Source organism: Festucalex cinctus, chromosome 3 (assembly GCF_051991245.1).
Source record: "Festucalex cinctus isolate MCC-2025b chromosome 3, RoL_Fcin_1.0, whole genome shotgun sequence".
Classification (NCBI taxonomy): domain Eukaryota; kingdom Metazoa; phylum Chordata; class Actinopteri; order Syngnathiformes; family Syngnathidae; genus Festucalex; species Festucalex cinctus.
Window position 1 is genome coordinate 4,416,551 of NC_135413.1, and position 12,601 is coordinate 4,429,151.

Sequence of the window (12,601 nt, forward strand, 5' to 3'; positions counted from 1 at the left end):
TTTATTTTTCTTCTTCTTCTTCTTATTATTATTATTATTATTATTATTATTATTATTATTATTATTATTATTATTATTATTATTATTATTAATTCAATCTCTGGTGTAATAACCTTATTTATTGATTTATTTAATTATTTTTAATTTTATTATCTGTCCCCATTGCTGCTGGACATCCAAAGGGATCAATAAAGTCAAGTCTAAGTCAACTTTATTTATATAGCATGCAACAAAACATTATGGTGTCTTACAAAAACAACATAGCCAACCCACTCCCATGTTCAAAAGAAACATTTCGATGTGTGTGTTTCCCCTATAATATCTACATTTTTTTTTTCACCGTTCTAAATTTAAACTGTTCAGCTTATTCCTATTGATGCCAAAAATTCTCACTTACCATAAATGTAACATTTTCACCCTTAAAATACCCTCAAAACCCCCCCAAGGATTACGATTGTTGTTGTTTTTTTAAATCTAATTTCTACAGTTTTGATTGTTTCTCTCCATTTAAACTTCAACATATTGTTTTTCTCATTCACAGTTTTCCCACAATTCATGTTTTCCATAGAGGTATTCCCCATTCATTCACTATGTCACATCTATATTATTATACATGAATACACTATTGTTCCTATTTGAAATTCACAACATTCCGCTCATTCCATTCACTTTGGAGATAATTTCCCATGCACCACCATCCTACCGCACGGACGTTTTGGACAACAACAAAAATTAGGTTCACTCCGAAGATTCTCCCCGGGGTTTACTTAGTCGTGTTTTTCAGTTCGGAATGACCCACAGACTGTTTGTGAGAGTTTTGCTTGGTGATGATGTGTTGTGAGATTTTTCAAATCTAAAATAAAGTATGTGCTTTGGATCCATTAAGGTATAAAGTGTTTTTAAAAACTGCAGTCACGAATAAACTTCAAAAAGAACTGACTCAAGCCCTTTTCACACTGCCCTGCTTAACTGGAATTGGGAGATGAAATTAAATACAAAATTGTCTTATGATTGGTCGTGAAGGGGCACGGGTTATGGTGTCTTTGATGTGCTGAAAGGTATCTCAATCATTAGTGAAGCTCTCAAACAATCAGCCATCCCACCCCAACCCTGAATCATATTTATATTTCTCCAAGCAAATCATACAATAAAATGTGAGCTCATGAGGGGATACTGTGATGAAGATTTAGTGTTAAAAAGCTTTATCATATTGTTGATCGCTGTGTTCCTTATGTTGGTTTGCAAACTGATGAGCTGCTCTACTTTCAAAGGTCTGCTCTGCAGGCCACTACAAGTTGTGAGTCATTATAATTACCCACTACACAGCAAGGCAGCGGGTACTGACTGAGTCTTCAGATGTTCAGGTGGGGGGTCACATTCTCAAACATCCCCCACCCAGATAGGCACCCTTTCTTTGTTCTCGCAGGTGAGATTACTGAGGTTTACTGTGGGGATGGGAGTCGAGGCATTGAGGAATGTGGGGTGTGTTCTAAAATCAGTTGTAAAATAAACACCACAGAAACAAAAAACTAAAGTTGATCCAAATGGGGAGAAAACATACAAATATAAATTTAAAAACAAGATACCCACATTTTGATATCTAAAAGTAGGTATCAAAACTTTGTCAGGGCGACACGTTGGAGTTTACACAAAATTCTGAACAACGTAATTTATTTTGAAAGCCTGACCGGATTCTTGTCAGGCTAATGTTATTTTACTTTTCTCAAGGCGGGGGCGATGTGGGGGAGTTCAGTTGCGATCAGACTTGGGAAGTTAGATTTTTCATCTGTTGGAAGAAGAAGATGCTGCGTGTTCAATTCGTGCTGCGTCTTGGTGAGAAACTTCAAGTATATTTTTTTAAAAATCTGTTACAAGGAATCCAGCCACTCTAAACACATTCAACACGTCGCATTGCTGCTTTTGACCGAAATTGACTTACAACACACGTTTTAAAAATAATGAGAACCATAACTGTAAACTTCCTTGTCATCTTGTATTGTATTATTTGGCTCAATAAATTGAAATTAAAATATAAGCGTGTGAAATTACTAACTGTGAAAGATTTTGTACAAAACAAAGCCACAATAGCCAAAGCAATCAGGACAGTACAGTAATGAGATGTTTTCCCTCTAAACGTGATCATATTAACACATTACTGAATATCAAATGACGGCCAATTAATGTGATGTTGTTCAATCATCTCGATCACAGCTCATCTTTTTTTTTTTCTTTTCTTTTTTTTTTATGAATAAAAATTATATCAGTCAAAGTTTACTATGAAATTACTCTGTTTAAAATTGGGCTGCAACTAACGATTAGTTTGTCAATTAATCAATGAATGTGATGACAATTTCCTTTGTTTAAAAGTAGAGCATTATCTCCAATTGAACAGAAAATTAAGAAACATAAACTGGTTAAGATGCATAGATCAGAACATTCTTAACATCAGAAAATAGGTCAAAGTGTTGATCATTATTTTCCAAGGAGCAGATGTGTGCAAATTTCTTATTTTGATTCAACACAAAGAATCAGTCTGCTTTCCTGGAGCAAAACCACAAAAAACTGGTTATGAATTTTAATTTAAAAAATAAACAAGGTGTCAAAATGATTAATCAATAATCAAAAATAATTATAATGTGGTAATCGCTATGTTGTCTATTAATAATTATACACTAGAGATAGGCCAATGTGTTTTTTACAAGCCCGATACAGATATTGATTATTAGCAGTCAATGAGGCTGATAATCGATATTTGGAGCCAATATTATTTTCAGTAAAAGTAAAAATGTTGGTGTGTAAAAAATACAAACCTTCCATCGTTTAACTTTTGTTGAAATGTCTAGCACGTGTTTATTTTTGTGATTAGCAACATGTTGAAGCTCTTTTTTTTTTGTTAGAGAATAGACATATTTGCTTTAAAATTTTAATGAAAAATTCAAGGAGCTCCCAGGGTCATCAGCGTGTCTTAAAGTTAAAATGAAAACTTAACTCCTGAATAGTTTTGTACAGTATTAAATAGGGGTGTGTTAAGAAAAATCGATTCGGCGATATATCGCGATATTACATTGCGCAATTCTCGAATCGATTCAATAGGCGGCCGAATCGATTTTTAAATATCAATTTTTGATGGAAAAATATTTCCCAAAACGTCTTAGGGTTCACACCTTAACCATGAGAAAATGTTATATTAATGGAACATTAAGCCTTAATATTTTATTTTAATGCTGTTCAAACATGAAACAGATTACAACCTGTATAAGACTGAAGTTTCTGATAAATAAATACATTTTCATACAAATCTTACACTGTACAAGTTTACTGATTAGTATTTTCAAAATAAAAAAAATAAAAAAAATCACAACAATGGACTTATAATTTCGTATCGGGATTAATCGGTACCGAATCGAATCGTGACCTATGAATCGTGATACGAATCGAATCGTCAGGTACTAGACTATTCACACCCCTCGTATTAAATACAGTTTCCAAAAATTTCAAAAATAAAATGTTCAATGTATCAACGTTCACTTGTCTTTATTTTAATTTTAAATACAAGCTGCTGAGAGTTCCTTGGGTCAGCAGCATATCTTATAAAGTTAATAGAACATTTAAATCAATAGTTCCCTGGTGTTAGCACAGTTTCAAATGAACCTTTTAGTGGCCGTCAGATTTTTGTATTTTATTTTATTTTATTATATTTTTTTAAGGCTGATGTCGATATTAGTCAAATTGCTGACACCGATAATTGGCCCAGCTGATAATCGGTCTATCGCTATTATTGACACACTTACGTACATGCATAAAATTAAAGGAGCAAACCCTTGTCATTTTTTGGTTCGACTGACCAATCTTGGGTTGGGGCTACTGTTCTTAGGTCTACTGGCGTTCACCTTGCCCCAGCAAATTAGGCCTGTGGTAGGCCAAGGCCAGGATCAAATCAGCCTACCAGAGTTCAGTGATGTCTGCACCGAGGGCAGCTGTTACCCAGCAACGGGAGATCTTCTTATAGGCCGAGCGCACCAGCTTTCGTCCACCTCCACCTGTGGACTAAACCGTCCCGAACCCTTCTGCATTGTCAGCCATTTGCAGGTAATAAAACGTGTAGATCAGGGGGCAACCATGTGCCAGTTGGCACACAGGTAGACCGCAAGCGCCATATGAGTTAGCCTGCAGGCCTGTTGTAAAGATAGCTCACCAGTGATGGGACATTGTGATTTTTCTAGGAATGTTATAGAATGCTTTAAGTGGGCCAGTACGCAGTGGTTCGGAGTACCGGCACTTCTCACTTTGAGCCTCTAGCGTATCAGGACTTTTTACAGCGTACCGTTATTTGTGCCTCTGCTAAACAGCGTGTGTGTATGTGCCATCACTTAGACATGCCGAGGAAGCTGCAAACATGCTAATAACAGAACACGCCATCAGCACTACACTCACTTCAAAATAAAAGCCAAGTAATAAGTTGACACTAATCTAATAGCATTAGGAGGAGACTTTTATTTTGAAGTTGGCCCAGGTAGTGCCATGACGGCTAGCTTGACTTGACTTTTCTCACATACTGTACATTTGACATTTTGGCTTTCCTTTTCACAATTTTTATTGCCATTTCATAGTTGTGACCAACAACAATACAACACCATCCCAAAATAATATTCAATCACTAATTTAGAACACTAATGAACAGTAAGTTAATTACACCATCACTGTGTGATAAGGCACAAGTCTCCGGCATTAGTGGCTAGTATAAGCATTAACACCTAATTTACCTGGCAACAGTCAAATAAGGGGAGTACCCACACTTATTTTTATTTATCCCACTTAAAGCACTGGAAGTGATCATTTGAAAATGTAAACAGTGCCAGAGATTTATAGAAACATGGTAACATGGAAACATGATACATTGACATGTTTCTGTTTTCTTATTATTGTGACAAATCATTAAAATGATCAGGGTCTTGACAAGTATGGGCAGTGTGAAAATGGCTGTATGGTCCATTGAAATTAAGGGTGAACACTTTCCCTCTCAATTGAATGTCACAGGTTAGAGGTAGGGATGTAACGATATCCAAATATCACGATACGACAGTATCACGATATGAAGCTCACGATATGATAATTATCACAATATTGTGGGAAGGTTGGTGATATTTAACTCTTTGACTGACAAAAACATTTAATCACGATTAATAAAATCACAATGTATGCCGCCATGAACGCTAAATGACATCAAATACGTTTTTGTTTTTTGTTTTTTTTAAATCAATTGTCAGTGCAACATCTAAGTGCAGACTGTCTGGTCAATGGGTTGTGGAATCAAAAACACTCACTAACTATGACCTCCAGATGGCAGCATTGTATCTCTTTAATGGGCTGCCCTTGTATCAAATTACAATGAAAGATGACGAAATCTGATGAAATAGAACGTTTTCAAGGATGACGTGAATGATAATGTTTTGATAACGTGTGGCAATAAAAAGATTTAAAAAAGGTCACAATATTGTAAAAAAAAAAAAAAAAAAGAGGTCATATTAAGAAAAAAAGCACAATTTTGTGCTTTTGTACATAACATCAATATTGTTATTATTATTATTATTATTATTATTATTATTATTATTATTATTATCATTATTATTATTATTATTATTATTATTACGACTAGGTTTAATTATTATTATGTTATGTTGTTATATTGACTTGCTTCACAGACATATTATGTTCCCCTTCATCTGACAAGTGTAGACTTTAAACATAGAAGGGCCAAAACATCCCTAATGAAAATTAAATTGCACTCAAAAACTAGCCACTAGAGGGTGCTAGAACTGCACAAATGGAAATGAACCTGAGTTTAAAAAAAAAAAAAAAATTACCAGATGTGTTGCATTTAAATATCGTGAACATCCATCCATCCATCCATTTTCTTGACCGCTTATTCCTCACAAGGGTCGCGGGGGTTGCTGGCGCCTATCTCAGCTGGCTCTGGGCAGTAGGCAGGGGACACCCTGGACTGGTTGCCAGCCAACACACAGCACACAGAGACGAACAACCATCCATACGCACAAGCACACCTAGGGACAATTTGGAGCACCCAATTAACCTGCCATGCATGTCTTTGGAATGTGGGAGGAGACCGGAGAAGACCCACGCGGGCACGGGGAGAACATGCAAACCCCACCCAGGAAGTCGTGAACATGACGATGACAATATTGTGCCAGCTTTAGTCACGATATCATGATATTGCGCTTATCGTTACGTCCCAAGTTAGAGGTGACATAGGGGCGGCATGATTCAGTCAAATGGTTGTATCCCATCTGTGAGGTTGTGGGTTCGATCATCACCCTTGGTGACCATGTCAAAGTTTCATTGAGCAAGACACTGAACCCTGATTTGCTCCTAGTTGGCCACTTGTGTGTGAATGTGAGGCATTGTACAGTGCTTTGGGCACCATAAAAGTGCTACGTAAAAAAGCAGTCTGTTTATCATTAATGATAGAAAATGTTTTCAAATGATCTTAGTCTCATTTTCTGTATTGCAAAACCTGACGACATTTGAGCTTGAACAGGGTTTGGTGCGTTTTTACATCTACTGTACCGCTACCTCATTTTCTTCCAAACTGGCATTCATTGTTCTTGCTAGTTTTGTCGTAGTAAATGTAAAAAAAAACAATAAGTAAAATGTATTATCAGTAATTGAAATGGAATACAATACACTGCGCTTTCATTCATACATACAAGCTGTATCATAGTAGACTTGCTAGATGGGCTTTGTTAGAAGGGCCCCTGTCTACTGGTGGAATGGAATGTTTGTAAGAAAAAAAACTCCCTGTTGTGCATTACTTAGTGTGTGGCTCTGGGTGGGGGGTTATAGTCTGCAGAACATCCTGTGTTGACCATAACCCCCCTTGCCCAACACACAAACACACACACAGACACGCACACACACATGCGCACCCCATATGGAGGTGCTGATATAACAGGAGACAGATGTTTGTCCAGCTGCTTGAGGACACTGTGCAGCGGAGTTTTCTCACTGAAAGTTATCTATTGCTGTCTGACAATGCTCGGGCATGTGAAACAAGCATCCGCCCGTCTCAACTTTTTGCTGACATTAATCGGTCAAGAAAAACAAATCACTTAAAGAAATGAACACAGAAGTTTCAAATAAATTACATTGTTTTTATGGGGACTGACGTTTGGTTACAGTGGCTTCATTTTGCTAAACATGAAATTGATTTACTTCCATCCAGAGTCGAATGAACTTTTCATAAAAATGTGTGATGATGGAAAAATGTGTTTTGTTTCCCAGTACATTGCTTCTATTAAATTTTTAAAGTCCAAGCCGTGATTCAAACTAAATTGTCTCATGCTGTCTGAGCCATTATCCTCAAAAATCACAATTTGAGTGTGAGGATTTTTTGCATTGTCATCTTTAATGTGCCTGTCCCATAATGACAACTATGGGTCATATACACAGTATGAAATAGTATATATTTCGCTGGTGTCGGGCCGAAACCTAATAAGTCACAATTTGGCAAATTTCATACAGGTAGCTTTTCCAAAATCTATACTTTTGGTCACTCCACATGTGTGGGTGTCAATTTGACAAATTATTGACCGATCTAAAGTGTTGAAAATGGCTTGTTCTCTTTGGTGATGAAATGTTAATGGTTGAAAAAAAAATGCAGTTTTTGGGGTCTCCTGATAAGTTATGATTTTGGAGGTACAAGGCTTTGGCCCGACGCCATCAATATGCAGGTGGCCAGCTTACAGCATTTACAGGACTGTATTACACAAAAGCGAGTCATACTCCTCACATTACAGCAGCCATTTTATTAAATAAAGTTTAGATAATAGAACAGTCAGGATACAGTAGTGCAGTGTGATAGTCTGCGATTACGGTATATGATTGTGATAATTTGATCACAGCGATCAGCTGTAAGCACACTTAATAAAATATGGCAGAAATGCGTGTGACATTGACAACAGACAATTAGAGTCAACTTTTCGCTGCTTCACTTTTATTATGTGCGGCAAAAAATGATGTTTCAAGCTTTACCTTATGTGTTAAAGACAAAAATATAATGTTTGTTTATAATGTTGGTCCTCACACCACATAGTATGTGTTCTTCTTTGCTTTATATGCAAGCTTCTATTTTGGAGCGCCTCGTAAGACCACGAATGCTGTCCTCTGCTGGTCAGACTTAGACTTTGCACTCTATTACACAACACACAACATATTTCCCCCCTTATATCATGTTTTTTTGTAGACACTAATGGCTTATGTTTGAAGTTTTTTCAATGGGTAGTAACAGTAAGTTTAAGCTGCTAATCGGGATGTCACGATATCCAAACATCACGATACGATGATATCACCATATGAAAGTCACGATACGATAATTATCATAATATTGTCAGGAGGTAGGCGATAGAAGGAAAAGGTCACAATATTGTTTAAAATAAATAAATAAATATATTAATTAATAAATATATTAATTAATTAATAAAAAGCTCATACTAAAAACACAATATTGTGCTTTTGTACAATATAGAAATGAAAAATATTATTAAAAACATAAATATAATATATATATATATATATATATATATATATATATATATATATATATATATATATATATATATATATATATATATATATATATATATATATATATATATATATATATTGTCACGCCGCCACCTGCGTGACAGGCCATGCTTTTATTTTGTTATCCATGTTTCCTGTATTATTGTGAAAATCCTTACTCTCCTATCACTCCAGGTCACTTACCCTTCCTGCCGCTCCATAATCACCGGTCCCCGCCCATGATTACGAACACCTGCCACCAATCAGACTGACAATAAAAGCCACCCACATTCTACCCTCAGGGCCGAAGTGTCACAGTCAGTGCATGGAAGCGTCCCACAGTCCTCGAGTCCTTGTTCCTGTTGCCTTGTTGTTTTGCCTTATTTTTGTGCCTTATTCTCCACAGCGGAGCGCCCTTAGTTACCCCTTGTGCCTTGAGCCTTGTTTCCTCCCTAGCGGAGCGCCTTTTGTTGTCCCCTGTACCTTTTGCCTGTTTTTTCCTCCCCAGTGGAGCGTTTTTAGTTCTCCACTTTTTGATTCCCCTTTCTACTCTCAAGTTGAGAGTAGACAGCTGTTGGCCGGAAATAAACCTGCTGCCTTTGTGGCCTACCTTTATCCTGCGTCTGAGTCCTACCTCTCCTCGTCGTGTCAGTACACTTCGGCCAGCATGGACCCAGCAGGAAAGGTCGAGGCTGCGCTGCAGAGCCTTGAGCTCCGGCTTGCCAACCAGGAAAAGGTTCAGCAAGCCGTGATTTCGGAGCTGAAGGAGCTGTCGAGCCAGGTCCAAGGACTGGTGAGCCAATCGCGGCGTCGAGCTCCAGCCTCCACCGGACAGCTACCCCTCCCCGAACTCTCTGTCCCGACCACGTCATTCACCGGGGTAGGATTGAGACTGGCCTCCCCAGAACGATACTCCGGTGAACCTGGACAATGTCAGACTTTTCTCACGGAGTGTGACATCCATTTTGAACACTCACCACAGGCATTTTCCACAGCTCGGTCCCGGGTAGCCTTCATGGTGTCCCACCTGACTGGACGAGCCAAGACCTGGGCAACCGCGGAATGGGCCAGGGGCTCCCCGGTCTGCCAAAATGTACAGGATTTTCAAGCCGCCTTGCGCCAGGTCTTTGATCCCGACAACAATGACCGAGAGAAGGCACGAGCATTGAGCCGGCTCCAACAAGGCAAAGAACCCGTCAGCGATTACGCAATCCGCTTTCGCACCTTGGCCACAAACAGTGGCTGGAACTCCACAGCGTTACAGGACCACTTTCTGAAAGGACTCTCACCCGCCATACAAGAACTCCTGATTCCCGTGGACCTTCCAACCAACTTGGATGCTCTGATCTCCCTAGCGATTCGTGCTGATCATCGCCGACGAGAGTTGACCAAGTCCAGCGGGCACCATAGAAGGGTGGAACCAACCCCCTTTTCACTGCCAATGGAAACAGAAATGCCACAGCTCATCATGCCTCCCCGACCAGCGCCAAGGGAAGTGCCTAACGTCGAGGAGGAACCCATGCAGCTTGGTCGGGCCCAGTTAACCACCGAGGAGCGACAGCGTCGCCGCCAAGAAGGCCGCTGTTTCTACTGTGGTGAACTTGGTCATCTGGTGGGAACTTGCACCATGAAAAGAGGTGCACCGGTGAGTTCCTCGTCACCCCGACCTGCTAAGACACAAAGAATCACGCAAGCCCAGATACGCCACCATGCTATGACCATTGACATGCCAGCACTCATCGACTCCGGTTCCGACGAGAGCCTCATGGACTGGGGCCTCGTTAAGCAAGTACGAGCCACCACCGAACCCCTTCCCCGGATCATCCAGGCCAGAGCCCTGAATGGCAAGGAGCTCTTCAGCATCACCCACATCACCGAACCCCTGGAAGTACGAATTGGACAACATATCGAAAATCTCCGTTTCCACGTAATCCAAGCTTCGTCACCCACTTTGGTTCTGGGACACCCTTGGCTACGTCAACACAACCCCCGAATTGACTGGAACTCCGGGAATATACTGGATTGGGGAAAAGATTGTAGGGATCACGTTTTGGACCAATCAGCGACCAGTGCATCCTCAGCCGCAGTCAACCTGGTCGCCCTTGAGTCTCTCGCTCCTGAACCTCGCCAGTCACCGCCTCAAGCCCCCGAGTCTCGCCGGGCGCATCTCCAAGACCCTGAGCCACACCAAGTCTCTGCATCATGTCACGCCAAGTCTCTGCATCAGGTCACGCCAAGTCTCTGCATCACGCCGACCAAGCCAAAGCCGACCAAGCCAAAGCCGACCAAGCCAAAGCCGTCCACGCCAAAGCCGTCCACGCCAAAGCCGTCCACGCCAAAGCCGGCCACGCCAAGCCTGCCACGCCTCGTCATGTCTGCCACGCCTGCCACGCCAAGCCTGCCACATCTGCCAAGCCTGTCACGCCAATTCTGCCACGTTTCGCCAAGTCTGCCAAGCCTGTCACGCCAATTCTGCCACGTTTCGCCAAGTCTGCCAAGCCTGTCACGCCAATTCTGCCACGTTTCGCCAAGTCTGCCAAGCCTGTCACGCCAATTCTGCCACGTTTCGCCAAGTCTGCCAAGCCTGTCACGCCAATTCTGCCACGTTTGCCAAGCCTGCTACGCCTCGTCAAGTCTGCCAAGCTTGCCACGCCACGTCAAGTCCGCCCGCGGACTCTTCTATCGGGAACATCCTGAACGGCCCCTTGTCTGGCTTCATGGTCGCCCTCCTGGACTGCCCTTTTGTCTGGGACGGAGGGGTGGGCCGTGTTCCCACCTCCGTGCCCCCTTCCGCCCGCCCTTGTTTTTGGACTCTATGGGTCGGATGGCCGTCAGGAGCCGGCCATTGAGGGGGGGGTACTGTCACGCCGCCACCTGCGTGACAGGCCATGCTTTTATTTTGTTATCCATGTTTCCTGTATTATTGTGAAAATCCTTACTCTCCTATCACTCCAGGTCACTTACCCTTCCTGCCGCTCCATAATCACCGGTCCCCGCCCATGATTACGAACACCTGCCACCAATCAGACTGACAATAAAAGCCACCCACATTCTACCCTCAGGGCCGAAGTGTCACAGTCAGTGCATGGAAGCGTCCCACAGTCCTCGAGTCCTTGTTCCTGTTGCCTTGTTGTTTTGCCTTATTTTTGTGCCTTATTCTCCACAGCGGAGCGCCCTTAGTTACCCCTTGTGCCTTGAGCCTTGTTTCCTCCCTAGCGGAGCGCCTTTTGTTGTCCCCTGTACCTTTTGCCTGTTTTTTCCTCCCCAGTGGAGCGTTTTTAGTTCTCCACTTTTTGATTCCCCTTTCTACTCTCAAGTTGAGAGTAGACAGCTGTTGGCCGGAAATAAACCTGCTGCCTTTGTGGCCTACCTTTATCCTGCGTCTGAGTCCTACCTCTCCTCGTCGTGTCATATATATATATATATTGAGGCACTTTCTAATACAAGCCGACATTGAGTTCCTCCACATATGGACTCTGTTCACAAGCATATTACGCTCATCTGACCATGAGCATGATTTTTCACATAGAAGGGCCAAAGAATTGCCTTGTGAAAATTAAACTGCAGTAAAAAACAAAAAACAAAAAACTAGCCACTAGAACTGCACAAGTGGAAATCAACCCGACTTTTTGAACGGATGTGCTGCTTTTAATATTGTGACATGATGACGACGATATATTGTGGCAGTTTTGGTATCACAATATCACGATATTGTTATCGTGACATCCCTAGCTGCTAATAATACCTGTATATCCTCATTTAGCCTTGAGAAAGATGGTTGCTGAAGTGCGGTGATACTGTTCGTTGCACAAACGCAATACTGACCTATACGAAACCAAGTGAAGAAGGCACACATCACAACTTCTACAGGCCTGTAGTTTGGTACTAAGTAATATGGGTGTATCACTCCATTAGTCTCTCTCATTATCTTGATGCATCCAATTGGCCCATCATACTAGAACTTGGTCAGTCTGGCTCTGGACTATTTATTAGCAAAGTGAAGCGTTACCTCTCTGACAAG

The 12,601-nt window shown here is 41.1% G+C and overlaps 1 protein-coding gene across 1 annotated transcript in view; it reads left to right on the plus strand.

Moving 5' to 3' along the window:
- The first annotated feature begins 1,736 nt into the window (after nt 1–1,736).
- lamb1a (laminin, beta 1a) overlaps nt 1,737–12,601 on the plus strand; it is a 75,977-nt gene continuing 65,112 nt past the window's right edge. Inside the window, exons 1-2 of the mRNA XM_077515493.1 lie at nt 1,737–1,833; nt 3,875–4,089. Coding sequence (XP_077371619.1) covers nt 1,803–1,833; nt 3,875–4,089 — 246 coding nt within the window. The 5' untranslated portion in view covers nt 1,737–1,802. The remainder of the gene's footprint in view (nt 1,834–3,874; nt 4,090–12,601) is intronic.